Source organism: Phoenix dactylifera, chromosome 1, assembly GCF_051530095.1.
Source record: "Phoenix dactylifera cultivar Ajwa chromosome 1, Ajwa_hap1_PhDact_Kaust_v1.1, whole genome shotgun sequence".
In the NCBI taxonomy this organism is placed as follows: Eukaryota; Viridiplantae; Streptophyta; class Magnoliopsida; order Arecales; family Arecaceae; genus Phoenix; species Phoenix dactylifera.
Genome location: NC_143190.1, coordinates 7,452,533 through 7,471,720, shown reverse-complemented (window position 1 = coordinate 7,471,720; position 19,188 = coordinate 7,452,533). Strand labels below are relative to the sequence as shown.

General features: G+C 37.9%; 2 protein-coding genes across 19 annotated transcripts in view; one reads left to right on the top strand and one right to left on the bottom strand.

The window, feature by feature from the left end:
- Window positions 1-4,683, bottom strand: part of LOC103720783 (protein DA1-related 1-like) — a 34,263-nt gene extending 29,580 nt beyond the window's left edge. For 2 of the 18 annotated variants that reach the window (XM_008810667.4, XM_088719599.1), the window contains exons 1-3: window positions 4,304-4,598; window positions 1,912-2,113; window positions 304-461 (exon numbers count right to left, since the gene is read on the bottom strand). In XM_008810667.4, the coding sequence (XP_008808889.2) occupies window positions 304-461; window positions 1,912-1,996 (243 nt within the window). In that variant the 5' untranslated portion in view covers window positions 1,997-2,113; window positions 4,304-4,598. Of the gene's footprint in view, window positions 1-303; window positions 462-1,911; window positions 2,133-3,657; window positions 4,113-4,303 lie in introns of those variants that run through there. The other 16 variants (XM_088719524.1, XM_088719531.1, XM_088719539.1 and 13 more) reach the window with 15 other exon arrangements.
- An 8,127-nt stretch (window positions 4,684-12,810) lies between these two features.
- On the top strand, window positions 12,811-17,812 carry LOC103720784 (uncharacterized). The gene is made up of 4 exons (XM_008810675.5): window positions 12,811-14,279; window positions 15,140-15,525; window positions 16,105-16,165; window positions 17,174-17,812. The coding sequence occupies exons 1-4, from the start codon at window positions 13,461-13,463 to the stop codon at window positions 17,606-17,608; spliced, it is 1,701 nt and encodes a 566-aa protein (XP_008808897.1). The 5' UTR covers window positions 12,811-13,460; the 3' UTR covers window positions 17,609-17,812.
- The last annotated feature ends 1,376 nt before the right edge of the window (window positions 17,813-19,188 follow it).

Sequence of the window (19,188 nt, the reverse complement as noted above, 5' to 3'; positions counted from 1 at the left end):
AAAAGTAATATGGTGGAAGTTCAACAACACATGACGATGAATTGAAGGAATAAGAAGGATGAAATGAAGAATATCACCTTAAATTGGGAGAATAAAAGAGAAGTTATAGCTTCTTTAACAATTCTAGGATCACTTGATTATTGAAGTTTGGTATGAAAATTATTAATGTTTTATTTAAAGTTTGCCTCTTTATATTTCCCAGTCTTGGATATGAATTATAATTTGACTGCAGCATAACATAACTATTTAGGGGATTAAAAAGTCGTATAGAAGAAAGGAAAAAATTCAGGCAAATGTGATTACCCAGGAACCAAAAGTCTCATTCCACAACTTATCATCCGCAGATTTTCCATGGTATTGGCCTCCTGAAATTTTAAGGCTGGGTCCTTTTAAAATTTTATTCATCCAACCCATAATGCTAGGGCTGTTAGCTGAATAGGGCCAGAAAATATTTTCCTGCACTGAAAAAAAAAATGTTTCAACAATTAAAACATAAACAATTAAGAGAGGTGGTGTCACAACAAGAACATATACAAGACATATAAAACTGATTGCATGGCTATATGCAAAATTTTGACTGACTAGTTTCAAGAGTTAAATATTGAAAAGCTTTCAGTGATTATAGATGATAAGGAACTTCATACTTAGCATGCAGAAAGAGGAGCGTGGGGTGTAAGGCAGCTTGCAAATCTCACATACAATTGACATTATTAATAGCTGTTGAGACTTCATTCTTCTAAACCTCAAAGTCTAGTTGTAGGAAAGGCTTGTGTTTCATCCACTGCATGCAGTTAGATGTTTGAGCTTTGCTCACTTTACTATGTTTTTCACATTTGGCATGTCATTAACTTGCAATTTTATTGCAAGCAATTTGGATGACAGAGTCCAGTATGAGTCCAGTATCAGAATTCTAGACTCCAATACAAATTAGAGGTGTGTTGCCGGATAAGCAGATGTTCTTTTTTCTGGCTAATAACACTATAAGATCCTTTTGAGTTGTATAATATAAAAAATATAGGTCTCTAAAAATTCAAAATAATAATTTAACGTGCATGCACAGATTTGGTGGAGTGTCCAAGGTAGATTGCATATCCAGGATAACTGCTTTTGCAAGAAAACCATGAAGAAACTCACCTAAGTAGTTGGTCAGCAAAGAAGCTTATCAAGAATTTCAAATTCATGGAAATGATCAATATCAATCTTAGGTGTAGTATATCAGATAGTTTTGAAGAAAATAGAATAGGATAACCAGCTTTTTTCTAAGAAAATTAGCTCGACAGTCCGCTCATCAAAGTAGACAACTGTGACATAGCTGAACCAGTTTACAGTTAGCAGAGAGCTCTTTTTGACACCCTTGCCACTATGCCACCTACTCTCAGATTTATGCCTACAGCCAATGATAAGTTTGGCTATTGGAGAAAAGATGGCAAGAAAATAAACAGGCATTGGCAGTTCAGTTATTCACTTGTACTTGAGAAACTAGAATAGTCAAAATAAATTCTAGATGACAATCACCTACAAAAGACATCCAACATGTTATTGACTTGATCCCAGGTGCAATATTACCTGTTCTACCAGCTAATCCCATTAATCATACAGAACACAGTGAGATAAAGCCACATGTAGATATGAGTTCATAGAATTTTCATTTGATAAAGCATGGGCCATTTTATTGTCCCATAGTCGTTAGTGCCTGGGAAAGTAAAAAGTTTAAGAATGCATGTGCAGAGCCTCGGAATTAACAAGATAGCCCTCAGTTGTTGCTTACGATATCATGGTAAGAAGATCACACCCTAAGCAAAAAAGATATGTAGTCTATTAGATGATAGCTTGGCCCCTAACCACACATAGCCAAACCATCCTACCATATTTTCAGTCACTTAGGATCTTAAAGCAAGAGTTAGAAATTACATATTAAAATATGAAATAGTTGGTAGCTTGACATGCATTGCTGAAAGCTTCGTATGAAGCTAAATGTTTCAGCCTTTTGACACATTGAACCAACCAGGTAAATATGTCTTGTTTCATCATTGGCTTGTAAATAAACTGGTCCATGTTCATCTGGGAACACATAAGTGATGACACATAGTCACATACAGTTATGTGGTTTCACCTGAAAAAAAATGTGTATTCCATGAGATCAGTCAGATTTCATCTGAAACTGCATCAGCAAAGGAAATTAAAGATCACTACACAAAGTGATTAGTTTGTGGTATTGAAAGCTTCACATTTCAGCAAAGTTGGCCACTGAACTTGACAGTAATAAGGTTGAAATAGAAGAAATAATACATCAATTTGAAGACTTGCAGTTTCTTAATCATAGAAGAGGAGGACAAAGATGAGGAGACTTTGGTGATAAATCATAAATAGTAATAAATAAAATGTCAAAATAAAGAAAATAGATTTAAAAGATTGACGTTAAATCAAAAATATTCAGATTATCTGGCATTAAAATATTAGCAATACAAAAGACAAAATATGGATGCTAACAGCTTTTTTTCTGATACTAAATATTCTTGCACTCAGGGGAAACTCATATGCACACACAAGAAAAACCAAAAGATGCAAATGACTATCATCAGCCTAGTAAAAGCAATGTTATAAGAATTGGATGTTCAGGCAGCAAAGAAACATCTCGATAAAATAAGGTCTAAATGCTTAAAGGCAGAAAGCATTTATGATGCTCTTCAAACCAGCAACAGGAACAACTTGAGAAACTTGTGATAAAAGCCTGAACATTGAAAGAAAAGAAAAGGAGATCATAACTTCAGAAAGCTACATGTGCTTTGCTACAACATCTGCATTGGGAATCTCACCATATTCCGCTTTACATTTCTTTAGACAAAGCTAAAACTGCTTATAGAAACTGAGAAAACATCAAATAAAGCATGGCACCAGTATGATGCAGGAAGTTAGAAGATAAATAATAAAAAAAAAAAGATTTACATCATCAAATAAGCCACTGTCTTATATACTAGAATCAGATATATGATTCATCCCATACTGGAGGCACTGTAAGCACAAATCCCCACTCAAGCTCCTAGTAGCCCCATCTCACATCAGACCATCTGATCCATGCCTAAGCCCCTCTTTTTAAAAAAGTTGCTTTTGGCTCTAAAAGTGAATTCTGAAATCATCCTTAGAATTCTTCTTCATCACTTTATTTACAACTTCTTCAATTCCAAAGGTTACCTTAACTTTGACTATTTTTCATGTCAAGTTCCCATCTGCCCTCTCAAAATTTCAAAGCCCATCGGATTGCTGCATTCATTCTCCAAAGACCATGTATAATGATTACTATACCATAACTAATTTAATGATAGCCTTGGAACACTCATTAAACCAACTATCGCATACATGTGACGATCGTACAACTATCTAAAGGCACATCTTAAGAGAAGCTAAGTACCCAAAATAAAAAAAAAGCTTTGAATACTGAAATAGTTCAAGACAAAGGAAACTCATCTACAGTATGGATGAACAATAAACAAACAGACTGGGATTTCCTTACACATGGGTTTTGCTTAAGATCGACATGAGAGCAAGATCGACATGAGAGCAGAATGTCATGAGGAATAGAAGTAAACACAATTCCTTGGATTAGTAGAGTCTAAGAGCTCTATCCATAGAAAAAAGAAAAACAAAATTGAGTGTTACCAAAGATTCCAAATCCATTCCACTAGCCAGCTCTTTGTGATCAACTTAACAATGAAAATACAGCGCTACCAATGGTAGTTGATGATTATATTGCATCAAAAGAACTTGATAACAGAAAGAAGTATCAACACCATCTACAGCCACTGATAATAGAAAGAGGAAGCCTGCTAAAGATCTTACGTGTCCAAGATAATGCACTCTGACATCCTACTGAAGTGCCAAAGTACACTGGATTTTTATTTTCACTTAACAAACTTCAGAACGAGAAGAACTCAATCCTAGATTAGGAGAGCATAAACAGGAGAAAAAAACATAGGCAACAGTACACGGATTTGAACCATATAAGAATACGGAGTAAATATGGTTTGCACTCTGCAAGTCTGAACTGGATGAACCATCCAATTGGTTCCCTCCCAAGCAGTGGACGGGGGGTAAAGACATACCATCTAATGGTCAAGATGAACCCAAACATCAGCAAGACTACATGCTTCAAAATGTTTACCATGCCCCTTCAATCATTCATGTAACAAACTCAACAAAACCAAGTAATAGGCTCTATCCCAGTGTCAATTACCATAAGCAAAGTAGCAACTTTAAGACAATCCTTAAAAGATTTTGATTATCCAGTACTAAGTTTGTCTCTTACCTCAAACAGGGTGAAATTTTGTCATAAAATCAAGGCCCCATTCAGATAAATCACATGGCGGTCGCCAAAGGCAATCCCAGACCAGAGACTCAGAGAGCTCAGTTCTACTCTCTTTCCTCTCTTTTTTATTCAGGCTGGGCTCTCTGGAAGCTTAAAAATCAAGCCGACATGAGCTTGGAATTATTTATTCTTGGCATATGGGACGGCAATCCTGAATATGAAGACAAAACGTTGTAAAAAAGAAATCCCGGATATGTTCTCAAGGTGGTACCAAGGTCAAATGGAGGAATGGCTTGCACCAATTATTCTTCTTCCGGGCTTTCATCACCAACGTCAGCGAAAACTAACAAAAAGATTTGGCTGACACTGGAATCACGCTCGTGGGGTATGGCGTCTGTCGCGAAGTTTGGAGTGGTGCGGCGAGTGGGCCGGTCCTCCGCACTTTCCGACCGCAGGCCCTTGGAAAGCCTTTTAGAAGGCGTGGAAAGGAGAAAAGAATCGCGTTTTGGTGTTATTCTTACTTACTGGTTATTCTTGAATAGAAGCAGCAGGTGTTGTGGGGGAATAAACCCATGAAGGGAAGGCAAGCGATTTTTCCTTCCCTTTTTACGCTGGGTGCCAGGAGGGCAGAGAAATCACTCGTTGAGATGAAAGGGCAACTCAGGCTTGTTATGGTCAGACTGTATTTTTTTTTAAAGACTCAGCTACGATAATTGAATAAATTCGGGCAGGCACTGATGGAATGATGCTGTTCCACGACGAGTCACACTCTCTCAAGAGTCTGTGCATGTCTTACATATTATCCTGCCTATTAATTTGTAAGTTAATAAGATGGGCCATGCCTTACATATTGTCTCTACACTTTGCTTACTTCTTGTTATCAAAATCAAGAAGTGTCAGAATTCCTTCTTTCATCATATTCTAAACTTGTTAATAAAATATTTAATTTAGAATTATTAATATTCTCAGTGCCTAATAATATTAGAATCTATGTTTTTTTAGAGATCATACAGTTGACCCAATGTACTCAATTAAGACAATGGCTCAAAATAAAATGTACGGTCTGACATATATATATATATATGTATATATATATAGACACACACACACACATATATGTATATATGTATGTATATTACATCAAGTGAAACTTTTACAGAGGTATACCTAGTTTATCTCTTATAAAAGTTACATCTATATATCAAGTTGTTAAAATTTGAAGAGTTCAAATAGCATGAAGAAATACATTTTTTTGGCTAGTTGATACCTAGGCTAGGAGTCCTCAAATCCAATGATTTTTTTAGTGTATAAGTAATTTAGAAATAGTAAATAACATTCTATGGATTAGATCATCGATGCGGGGTCTCTATTATCTAATTTGAAAAAGATATAAATCCATAAAAATTATACCAAATATAACTTGATACCGAACTGATATTATATTACATTATATATATATATATATATATATATATATATATATATATATATATATATATATATATATATATATATATAATCTCAAATATCTGTCAAATCATATTATATTTAGTATGGTTGCACACTGGGCTATAATTAGCGAACCTCGAATTCAAACTTGATGGCTCGAATGCGAAGGACAAGCAGCAGAATATTGCACTTTCCAATAAGTAAACATTGCAGAGGCCAGCATACATAGATTGAATCAAGAAAAGATTACTTAATAATCATATTGATTTCACACTCCCTTACATTGAATTTGGTCTAAAATACTCAATTGAATGTTTCTTACAGACTATGGGATGGGTTTCTGTTCCCCAACCAATTTACTAAGATAATAATTTTTAAATAAATACAGGTGGGACTCAAACTCAAATCACTGGTAGCAACTCTCAACATCTTTATCCAAATCAGACCCTTGGCTATTCCTCATGACATGTCCCCTCCTCCAGCTTGGGCTAAATAATGTCAAGCCTAATGGTAGATTGGGCCGAATGAAGGCCAAAAAATCTTATAGTGCCATAAAATAAAACTAGGTCCACCCTTTCTCCTACCAAGTTCCCACTCTCCCACTAACAAAAGCAAAGGGAATGTGCCTTGCCTTTAAGTTTCGACTTTGTTGCTATGGATTCAGCTATGGACCACTAAATGGGAGCTTTTCACAGAATATCACTCATTCCTCTTCACGTTGAGAGGAAGTAAACAATGTCCAAACGCTTTATTAGTAGATGGATGCATTTAAGGATTCAGACTTTAACACACCTACAACTGGTGGTGCACCATGAGGTGAAATTTCTCTGGCCTCTATGTTTCTTTGAAGGAGTTCTTGACATTTTGCCTAGAAACAAAAGAAGCTTCTCATACACCCAACCGTACCTTAGTTTTGATAAAGGTGATGTTGATGCGAATAATACTGTCGGTGCGGGAGTGGGATACTGGTGTGGTGGTCCTTCTCCCATGGTCATTTAGGTGAGAGGAAGGGTGACGTTCGCCTGAGATCAGCATCGAATGTGGCACGTGGGAATGAGTGGCGAGCTTGGCTGCCAAATGGCAATCTAACTAGATCTTATCGGGACCCACTTTAGAAAAACTTACTTGGACGGTTGGATCTGAGTTCAACACTTGGATGGAAAACATAGAGTTCTTCTTTTTTTTTTTTTTTTTTGTGGTGACTCAGTCTGCTCTTTGATTTCTGCTTGGAATGCTGAATAAATTTAGCTTGACCAAGTATAGATCGGAACGATTTTAAAGTTCTATATTTATTTTTATAATATATAACTGCAAAAGATTGAGGCTAGTCTTGCATGGTATCAATTAAACCTCGTTGAAGATACAATTTTTTTTTTTCAGATTTATGTTTATTATACTTACATCTAATAATTTGAAAAATCTATACTTATCCTTCTGAAATTTATTTTTATGCAACACTTTAATTCAGAACTTAACAATATATTAGCCAAATCGTTAACTTACATGGACTTAAATGCCACATCAAAAAAAATTTAAAAATGATCATACTAGCCTTAAGTGATATAACATCCACTCAAGGAAGAGAACAACCGTGAGATGCCATGAGTCTGGAGTTTGAATTTGATGAATCATTAGAAAAGATTTATGTGCCAATGGAAAAGCAATCTAGATCTCTTAGGCAAGTTGATACCTCTAAAATTTTCTACTATAGGGAACTAGCATCAAAAGTTTTGTCGCTTCAGCCAGCATGTCCATGATCCAAACCAAGCCATTGAACTGCAACTGCTGCACCCTCCAAAAAGAAGAATTCTTACGCACGTACTGATTTGGATCATTTTTATGACAGACTGCTAGAGCTATTATAATTCTATATGTAGACATAAAAAGTTTCATCCACAGCGATAATATTGAAAAATTATATCGACAATATTGGATAAGTAGAACTCAGAATCAGCAAATAATATACCAACATCTTCGATCTTTGTGACGTGGTGGGTAGGAAAACGAGAACAAAATTTGATCAGAAGGAATACTCGTTGCCAGATGTTGGTCGGAAAGGTTGCTCGTCACCGGATGCCAACTGGGAAGGAAGCTTGTTGTCAATTGCTTGGCAGGAAGCGATGCTCATGGTGGGGTGGCAAAGCAAGAAAGAAATTCTAGTCGCTCAATCTTGGAGAGAAGAAAACTCGACTTAGAAGAAATCTGGAAGTCAAAAAAGTGAAAGAGGAGCCTTATTTTCTTATAGACAAAATTTTAACTTTTTATAACGAATAATAATTTTACTAATGTTGTCAATTTAACTGAGTGTTAGTGTAGATTTTACAAAATATTAGGTATAAGTGTAATAAATATAAATCTTAGGAGAATTTTTGTAATTTACTTATATATCCTTAAGTGGTTGTAATGTCACATAGGGTTATTTTTGCCATTTTTAATTTTTTCTTTTTTTAATGTGAGATTTGAGTCTTATTAAAAGTTAACAGTTTGACTAACGTTCTATTAAAATATGGGTTAAAATATTGAATAAAAATAAATCTTAGAGGGGTAAGCGTAGGTTTTTCAAACAAGTGGGTGTAAATATAATTTACCCCTAATCTTCGAAAAAAATTTGTAATTTACTCAAAAAAAAGAAAAAAAATTAGAAGGTTAAAGGTATCCTTATTTGATTTTATCTCTATATTTAGTTGTATCCAATATTATTTACAGCCATCGAGCTCACTGTTGTATGCATGATGCAACATTAGTTGTATATAAAAAAATATTAACACATCTAAGCTAGCTGTTAATGTTGAAATTAGGATGCAATCCTAGACCGACAAGCGCGTCCAAGTGTGACTTAGCTTATTTTTTCATATCTAGAACTCGATCACTAATTTTATAAAAATATTAAGATAATGAAAGATTTGTAGCACATCTTTTTTTAGGTTAAGATTTGTGATCGAGAGATTCTTTGTGGTATTCCTTTGACGCATCATAAATTCTACTGATGGTGCTTTGTCATATTTCAGAAATGCATGAGAGCCGCCCATCCCCAACATATGATAGTATAAAATTCTGCGATGTAAAAGTTGTACCATAGAAAATTCGAACTTATAAATCACCTTAATTTATTGTTTTTTTTATCGTGATGAATATCGCAATAATTTTCATCAAAAACATGCACACGGTGAACTGCAATAGTACATACTAGTCGCACTTGTTTTGCTCCAAACTCGAGCTAGATTGTACTCAAACCATATTTAAACCATAACAGATGGTGTCAAAATGTGTCAAATTTTGTTTGCAGCAAAGTAACCTATTTGCTTGCTAAATTAACTATGCCATAGGACGTGCTTGATTGAGCCAAAACCCTAACTTGCATATTTTCATCACCTTGAAATGGATAAGCTAATTAATTCCACATCACCCATATTTAGATTCCTTTTTTGTTACCTCCTCTATTGTGAGAAAGGGTATCACAAGAGTGGTTAGTATTGCATTGGCATTTATACTCTCTCTCTCTCATAGTCTCATGTGGCCCCTACAACCGTCAGGACGCGTGGCACAACTTGCACGGATTGAGACGTCATCCGATATGGTCTTGGGTGTAGTATTGAAATTAAGAGGGGAGTCATTTCACACTAGGCCGGTGGGGCTTACAGGACTTGGCTCAACCAATTGGCATCCTGTCTGTATGGAATAGGTTGTGGGTTCAAATAAGAGTGATCGTACCACCATAATTTTTTTTTTTTTTGGAAGCTATTTGGTTTGCAGAGAGAGAAAGATAGAAAGTATGGTCAAGAAAAAAAATATCTCACATTTGGTTAAAAATTTTAAAAAAGAAAAATGGAAAAGTAGCTTTTCTATAGGAATAAGATTGCTACATTTCATGAGAAAGAAAAACTTATATGGGATAGAAAAAAGTCCAATTCCTACCAACTCTGAAGATTAGGGTATTTTTGTTTTTACAAAAGTGCCTTGAGCTTTTAGATAAAATGAGAAATTTTTTTTTCTTAATTAAGGATATAATAGGTATTTTATATATATCATTTTTCTATAGTTAACTAAAATGCAAAAATCATTTTTTCAAAATATCATATATTTAAATATCAACTTTCAAAAAAAAAATATGCTAGTGAGATTTTTTTTTCGGAACCAAATAAGTCCCTAAGGGCGTGATAGACCAAAGTCCAATGTTCGGTTGTCTCCACATTAATTCATTCAAACAGTCATTATATTATCAATAACCAACTGTAGAATCTATTTATAGTCTTCTTGCAGTTCTAAATTATTTATAACATAGTTGCCGATAAAAGTGTAGGTCGAAGATCAGACCAAGCTTGATATGCATTGGTATCAATGAGGAAGAACTCATCATCAACGGAAATCAGAATTTTGGCCAGGATATCAGTGTATTGGTATTTAGCACACTCCTTGACATAATATATATATTATTTTTTGGAAGAAATAAAGTGAAATCCCACCTTTTGAGTTTGACCTTGAATGGCTTCCTAACTTATGAGCAGGAATGGGCTCGAGGAGATGCCAATTAGCAAACCTATTTTTCTTTAGACAATATATAGCAAAAACATCAAGACTTATTTTGTTAAAGCAAAATTACATGTCAGATTTAGCCGGCAAGAAATGCTCGTACTTTCGATAAGCGTAAAATGTCATCGAGATTTGTGGTGGAGCACGCTCGAGCGCAGATGGTGGAGGTTAGTCACACTTCCTCTTCTGATGGACCTTTAATAGCTCGGGATATCTGAGTTTCCACTTTGCTCAAGCTGTTAGCCTAGATGCATAAATATAATTGATAAATTAAATATTTTTAATATTCGAAAACAATAATTAAGAAGAATAAACTAGTAAATAATTAGTTTGACAATATAATAATAAAATGAAGAAAGAGAGAGAAGATGGCCTGTGGATCGAAGCACGCTGATGCGTTGTCCCAGAAAATTTTTGCCCCCCACGCACGGGTCTGCTGGCACAAATCTCCTAGAGATACGACGACCCAATACAGAACTACGTCTTCCCCGTCAGTGCGCCTCCAGGGAAGAAAGAAGAGCACGTTCACGCTTGCAGATACCTTAAAAGAAACTTAGAAAAATTAGGAGGAGAAGAAAAATTTTCTTTATTTCTTTTCTTCCCAATGATCCCTAGAGCCCTTTTTATCTAGACTCTTGGAATAGGGAGAAGAGAAAATTTTGATTAATCTTTGAAATGATCCCTAGAGCCCTTTATATAGGCTCAGGTGCGTCAAAAAAAGAAGATTCCTCTCCCGCGGATTGATGACGTGTCTTTTTGTGCTCCTTTGATCCTTCGGCTTATTGCATCTTGGCCGTCCACGTTTCCTTCCTTCTTCGAGGGGGCTTTCCATGCTTGCTCTTGCGCTGGATGCATGACACTTGTCATGATTTGCTTTCTTTAGGAATTTTTCCATATTTGCTCTTGCGCTGGATGCTAGCTACTTGGCCGTTGACTAATTTAGTTTTCAAAATTTTAAAATATTTAATTTAATTCAACACAAGCAGCCTCTTATATGATGTTCTTCACCTGGGAGCCTCCACCCCCGAGCTTTCTCAAGATCAACTTTAACGGATATGTTTGGGACGGAGGCACGAGGGGAGGTGCGAGTTTTGTCATACGAGACCCGAACTCTAGGGCGGTGGCAGCAGATGGCTGCCAGTTATTCGACATTTCGATCCCCGGGGCAAAGTTGAGGGCTGCTTGGGCGGGTCTTCGACATGCGCAGCGAGTGCTACAGGCTAGCTCGGTTATCCTGGAAGGTAATTCAGCCACGGTGATCAGTTAGATCCAAGGGATCCAAGGGATGTGAGCTCGGACCATCTTTTGCTTCGGGACATCGGGATGATGACGAAGGATAGTGGGGCTTTTCAGGCCAAGTATGGTTTTAGAGAGGCCAACGGGGCTGCAGATTGAGTGGCCACTTATGTGGCTAACTATTTTGGGAGCACCTTATGGGCTGAAGAGGGAGAGTTGTTTCGGACACTCCGTGATTTTTTGTTTTCTAATTTTATTTGGTGTATGCATATACGTATTGTATGAGGAACCCGCTAAAGCAAAAAAAAAAATAATAAATTATTAAACCAATATATTTCAAAATATTAGCTTAATATCACCATTGGTTTTTGCATATTAGAACTAACAAAATTACCCTCTAGCTTGTGTTATGGTTCACAAAATTTATGATCCGGCCTGTCAAACCAACTCACAATCGATCCATTTTAATCAAACTTAAGTTTGGCATAAATGGTTAACCATCTTTATTTGTTTATTAAATGAATGATACGACGTATTTAATCTATTTAAAATCTGCTTAACTTGTTTAAAATTCCTTCAACCATATGAGATTGTTTAACCTGGTTGGATCCATTTTATGGAACAAATTATATGGGTAAGATCGGATTATATCTAATAAAAAAAAGACAATTCAGCCTGGATTTGATCTATTTAATAAATAGGTTGGACTCGAAATAACATATTTTTGACTCAACCTACATCAGAACAAATCCAACCCGGCTCTACCCAAGCAAACCAGATTGGCCCTTCTCCATCTTCTAGCTTTGATGGAATTAAATTCATCTGAAATCCGGTGTGGGACCGGATAATGAAATCATTAAAGTAGCCCTAATAGTCTGCAGTTGGGTATGAAGTCCAAATCACAGCGGTTCAACGATTGATTAGGACGCAATTAAGAATGGGCCCTACTTGATTGTTACCGACAAAATCTCACGATCTCCGCAACGTCACTATGATAGATGACTGCTGCTAGCCGTCTGATACAATTGAGGAAAAAAAAAAAAAAATCTTGTTTCAAGTCATCACCACACCAAAACCAAAGGCCTTTTTTATGGGCGGTTGTTTGGGTTTGACACCATCAAGTAATCATTTTTCTTCTTATTTAAGTTGCACCTCTTTCATGTTGAAAACACCAACAAAAAAAAAAAAAGAAGCCAAGTTCATGAACTAGATACTAGACCTGAAATGTGGGCCCATATGGTTCCGTTTTAGGTTCCAAACCTATAATAATTCTCCGATTAAGTTGAGTGGTTCTACTCTGCAAACCCCTGGTTATAATTCAACCCAAGTACTAAACCTAAAGGCCTGCCCTTCTGCCCATGGAGGCATCAAGACCCCACCGGCTAACAGTAGTTTGGGCATCTACTGGTGTATGGATCTCCTTAGCATGTCAAGCAATTAATTGAAAAAGATGGGGCCGGGAAAGAGATCTGCTGTCAGAATGATCAAAGCATTCTTGCTTGCTAAAGTAGTTTCATTAGAATCAGTAGTTGGTCTTTAGAAGAAAAGTAAGAGGCCACCCACCTGAGTTTTAGTAAAGATTAAAAGGAGAGAGATGGCCCACTTCTTTGGGTATCAAAGCCACTTGCTACTGGAAGTCAAATTGGTGAACAGGAAAGAGGTCTCCTCCTTTTATTTCTTCTCCAGTTCTTCACCAGATCTTCTCCTCTCACTACAGTAACAGATATTGCTCAAGTTACCAATTCTTTTACTTCGGTGGTGTCAGCTTCCATTCTTTTTCCTTTTTTTTTGTTTCTTTTCCTTTTCTTTTTTAATCTTCATCTCTATCAGAAGGTGACTGCAAAAGCGAGTGCACAAGAAAGAGATACAGAAGAAAAGAGACACGAGAGGAGGGAGAGGAAGAGAAGAAGCTTTCAGTACTCCCACTGGGAGACTCTGATCGATGTCCCCAACCTCTAGCGCATCTATGTCCCATGGTCTCCACCAAGGCATAACGACGCGCCAAGAACATCAGATGCAGCACCACATCGCTCAACAGAGCCGGAGGGACAAACTAAGGGTGCAGGGATTTGAAGCCACCACTCTGCACCCACTAGACCAGATTGAGGACAAAAGATTGGATCTTGGCACCTTTGAGCATGCGAGGACTGGTAACATATTATCCGACATGTTCAATTTTCCGGCAGCCGGACTAGCCAACCAGATCTCGGGCATCGACCGCCTACCGCCGAAGCCGGCAGCTGAATTCTCCAGCGAGTGGTACGGGGACAAAGGGGTGGTGATGGGTGGTAATTTTAGTTCTTGGGGTGACACTGTGGCTGATTCTGCGACCATGCAGCTTTTATTAATGAACATGCCATCTCAGGAGCCACACCCGAGGTCCACCAGCTTCGGAAATGGTTCATTTAGTGGGGGAGTGGTGGAGAACCAAGGGCTATCTCTATCACTCTCCTCATCTCTTCACCAACTAGAGATGGGTGGAACGAGCTTGATGAGGAATACAAGGTTTGCGAGGGCTGCTACGGAGCTTTTAGAGGAGGTCTGCGGTGTGTGGAGGGAGCAATTGAAGGAGAGAAGGTCAAGAAGGCAACTTAGCTCTTCAAACCCTAATCCTAACCCTAGCTTTTCAGGTGCTAATGGTGCCTCTTCTAGTAGAGTTGGTGGTTCTTCTTCCTCTCCCAGGAATCTGCCATCCTTGTCTCCTGCTGATAAGTTTGAACACCAAAGGAAGAAGGCCAAGCTCTTGTCCATGCTTGATGAGGCATGCATATTAAAAACCCTCCTCTCCCTCTTTTCTCCCTCCATGCATCTAGACTCCTTTTCCCGTACACTTGCAGCTATTCCTATTTTTATCTCTCCAAATCTAATAGGCTTTTGATTCTTGTGATGCATTCATGATGGTTTATTTGATATCATGTTTTCTTTTGTCTATATGTAGGTTTGTTGTACTTTTCATCTTCCATGTGGTAGTTAAGTTACTATTAAAAGAATGTGCAATGAAAAAAGACAGCCTCTGGATTTGGGTAATAGCCTTTCCTTTTCTAACTTTACCATAGCACGAGATGGAAAGGTATGTTACAGTTTTTCCTGAACAAGAGAAAGGTTTTGTTGCATGTTCTGCTAGCTCCTGCTGAGAGATATCATTGCCCATTGCATAATAAATCTGAAGAGTAGACAATTAATTAGATTTTGTCAAGTTAACTTATCTGTGGTTGTTGCCTTTTCCTTTGTTAATGGAGACCCAAAGAGAAGAGAATAGCCAAGTATGATAAAAATATAGAGATACGATGACACTCTATGCAACTATTACATAGTCACTCGACAGCACAATTATTATTTCGTTCAGTTTATTTGGATCTCATGAACTCAATACTTAAAGTGAAGAGTTGCCTTGATTAATTTGTGGGTTCTTCTTCTCTTGTTCTCTCTTTTAAATTTCCACAAATGAAGCAATCTCACAATACAACTGAAACCAAAACGATTGATGAATTGGATTAGTACAAGTTACTTCGTTTGGTTCTGTGGTTGCTCTGATCTACTCTCCTTTCTTCCATTTGCTTCAATGAAATAGTTAGCGAGATAGATGAGCTGGTGTCCTCTTTTTTCTTTCCTTTCTCACAGGTGGATAAGAGATACAATCACTACTGTAACCAGATGCAGATGGTAGCAAACTCCTTTGATTCGGTGATGGGCTTTGGAGCTGCAGCACCATACACAGTCCTTGCTCACAGGGCCATGTCGCGGCACTTCCGGTGCCTCAAGGATGCGATCAATAAGCAACTGAAGCAGGTGTGTGAACTCCTTGGAGAGAAGGAAGTGGGTGCCACTTCAGGGATCTCCAAAGGGGAGACCCCAAGGCTTAGGTTGCTTGAACAAAACCTAAGGCAGCGGCGACCGTTTCAACAGATTGGAATCATGGATTCTGAAGCTTGGAGGCCTCAGCGAGGCTTACCCGAACGTTCGGTTAATATTTTGAGAGCATGGCTTTTTGAGCACTTCCTTCACCCGTATGTGTAGTCTTCCATCTCTCCACAACACCCATCCCCTTGCATGTTATCTTTTTTTTCGAGAGAAAATTAATTCTTGCATGTTTTAATCGCACTGTGCATTTATTTTCCTCGATTTGGGACATGAATTAATAACGCAATCATCAAAAACTGCTTGCACTGTAAAAGTTCATCTTCTTCATAGCATATTATTGCTAATATCCATGTTGACGCTTGAGGAGCATTGGTACTCTCTCATTCCTCTTTTAAATTTATATAGATTTCTTGCAGTAACTTTAGTTTTCATTAGCAATGTAGTGATAGTACTCTCTCCCTCTCCCTCTCTCTGATAAGAAGCTGAAAAAAGACCGGCTGAGAACTGTCCTCAGGTAATAGCTTTACGATAAAAAGCTGACCAAACGCTTGCTGCTTCGTTTCATTTATTGATGATAACAACTAAAACTGTTAGGGCAGCATTTAAGGGCTTATGTTATTTCTTTTCATGAGACAGTTGATATGTACGGGGCCCACGAGTGGCAGGGTCACTGTGTGTATTGAATTTTGGGCACCCTGATGTCATTGTTTTGTCTTTCTTTTCAGGTATCCAAGTGATGTAGATAAACAACAATTGGCAAGACAGGCAGGTTTATCCAGAAATCAGGTTAGTTTTCTTGCTCGACAAACGAAGCAGTGCCATTGTCTCATGGAGAGTTTTAGTTGAGAAAATCTCAATTTTCGAGCCAATGGTAACACCATAACATTGCTACTTGGTTGTAAAATTTGCATTTTAGTTGAAGTACATGACTTGAATAATCCTTTGGTCTTGTTGTATACTTCCTGGGTATGTGCTTGTGGTTTATATTAGTTTTAATTTTCTTGGTATTCTTTGTTCTTTAGAACTCCTTTGTTTCATCTCGTTTGAAATTAAACCATAGCAAGAGAAGACTACCCGTTCATAGAGAAATGGACAGAAGGCCTACCATTTCCGGAAAGAAAGGGACATACTTGTTAGTTGAATAATGAACTTCCTGGTATTTCAGGAGGATTTGAATTTTTTTTTCCCTTTTTAATAAATTTTTGTACATCTGTATCACATATATGACTGTTTAGCATTTCCTGCCGATCATAAGGAATGCTTCTAGTAGTTGCAACAGTTCAATGACAATTTTACATTCGTTTATTTTTCTTGGATACTTCTTAATGGGCATGTTAATAATTAGCAGTGTCCAATAGGGGGTAAGATAATGCAAATGGAGATAAAGTATTTGCTGCCTTCTTGCAAAAAAGCAAAAATGTTGCATGGCTGATGCAACACCGTATTAAGCATTTGCTACAGTTACAATACGAGTGCTTTCTTTCTTTTGAATAAAAAAAAGGAGACCAAGTACAAGGTATTATATTTATCTAAATTGAAGTACTTTGAGATGCACCAGCCATGACTGTAATTAGAATCCCTGATCGTGCCCATTGTACTGCATCAGTTATAATTTCTTCTTAATTTTGGATTATGCTCTTATTTTAATTAGTCTGAGTTAAATGGACATAGGTTGTGAGTTTTCTCATAGATTTTATACACTTCTTTTTTGGAGCATTAGGTGGCTTACCACATAGAACCTCACAGATATACTCCCATTTCCGTGCTTCTAAACAAAACAGACAATCTTGGCAGGTCTCCAACTGGTTCATAAATGCGAGGGTCCGGCTGTGGAAGCCCATGGTGGAAGAGATGTATCAACAAGAGGTAAAAGAAGATGAGGAAGATGTCAATGAGAGAGAGGAAGCAAACCACCGAAGGCCCCTTTCACCATCCCACAACAACTCACCGCAAGGCCAGGGACCAGAAGCCAATGCAACTGAAGGCCCAGGGGCGGGCGCCGGAGTCCACCAATCTAATGACGACACCATCCTCATGGGTATCGACGCACCCACCTCGGCCATGGATGTGTGTGGGACTGACATGGAACCCATGGATGATTTGTGCGGGGCTGCTGCAAACGCCGCGTTGGGGTCCGGCATGCGTCTTGGTGCAACCGGAGATGTGTCGCTCACTCTCGGCTTACGGCATGCCGGGAACCTTCCTGAAAGGAACTGGTTTTATGGTTAAGAGAGTTTCAGAAGGAGGGTTGTCAGAAAAGCAAATAGAAGAAAAAGATGTAGCAGATTAGCCTTCTTATTACTGTTGTATATGCTCTTTTTCAGACAACGAGGAAAAGATAGACATTTGATTTTAAAACGCATAGATATTATGTACGTACTATTGCAGGTTGTCCGGAAGAGAAGGGAATTGCATGCCACTCTTTCTTTTTCATCTCCATTCATTTATTTGTTCATCCTTCTCTTTGACCATTCTCTCATTTCAAGCAATGAAGGAAGACGCCAACCTGTAACTGGGTTTGATTGGTTTATTGATGCTATCAGTAGTTGCTGGTGGTTGCTGGAAAATTACACTTAAAAAATGGATGATGGGATCTTGGGTTCAATCACACGTCAGACAGCTATGTTCCTCTTACCAGGGGCCAGGTGAGTTTTGCACTGGACCTGAAAAAGCAGTAGTAAGACGGCACGTTAACATAGAAGAATCGCCCTCCTGCCTGCCGGATAATCTATGCAAGGAAAAATCAAATTCAATTGTAAATCTAATCACCACTCATCATGGTTGACCTATACTCAATCCCAAATAGCCGGCCCTTGTCATGATTGGGCCAGATCTAATGCTATTTATAACGACCGAACATCTTATCCAAAAAAAAAAAAAAAACTAGTTGCAAGATATTATTTTGATTTTTAACTTTGTATAGGCATCCAACTTTTTTCCATCATGCAATTACTATGCGGCTAAGCGCATACTTGAACCAGTCCTCATAAAAGAACACCAACTAGATAAAAACAAAGTAGCTGATGGAGGAAGGAAGAAGGGAGAGTACCAGTTGTAGGAATGCCCTGGCCCGTAACAACAGGTTAGTGAAGTAGCTTTGTGGATAGAGGTTAGGAGTTTTTGGTAGATGTGAGTAGTGGACGAACGGCTTGAATCTTTTTTTTTTTGATTGAATTTTTTTTTTCGATTGAAGATGAACAGGTTGAATCTTGCTAGCTTGTTTATTAGAGAGTTTTAAGGTCCACTTGAAGAGAGAGCAAGTGGTAATAATAATCTGAGTAAATGTCGAGCATCTGCTGTTGAAAGTCCTTTCATTTCTTTCTTTCTAGATGTGCCAAATGCAACAGAGAGTCATATGTGGGAAGAGTCTGGAGATAGAAGAAATTAACCCTATACTTGTATCTCAAAGGGGCACTCAAGAAGCAGATGGTGGACGGTTTCTTGATTACGTTGGCACGGTGGGCAATTGGAAGGAGCTATCCATCTTTTTTTTTTGGGGGGGGGGGGGGGGGGGGGGTAGACCGTGCCCTAACTATTGGTCCCTGGGGACCGGTTTTATAACAATTTTCCATGGCAATTTGAAACTTAATGATTCATCCCTCCGGACAAGAATGCCCTTCATTTTCCGTCATCCCCAAATAGTCTTTCTCTAGTTTCCGACCCGTATTCTATCAAAAGCTCTTCCCGATTTTCCGACGGCCTCCTTACCGATTTTTGGACTCCCTCTCAATTGGCCTCCTTGTCTATTTTTCGACTTGTGATTCTTTTATTCGATTTTTTTCAATTTCGACTTACTTTCCTACAGTCGG

Bases quoted from the DNA above. Each gene is read 5' to 3' on its own strand.
- LOC103720784 (XM_008810675.5), top strand. From the start codon at position 13,461: ATGTCCCCAACCTCTAGCGCATCTATGTCCCATGGTCTCCACCAAGGC. The intron at 15,526-16,104 runs GTATGTGTAGTC...CTTTCTTTTCAG, and splicing joins TTTGAGCACTTCCTTCACCC to GTATCCAAGTGATGTAGATA. The intron at 16,166-17,173 runs GTTAGTTTTCTT...CAATCTTGGCAG, and splicing joins CAGGTTTATCCAGAAATCAG to GTCTCCAACTGGTTCATAAA.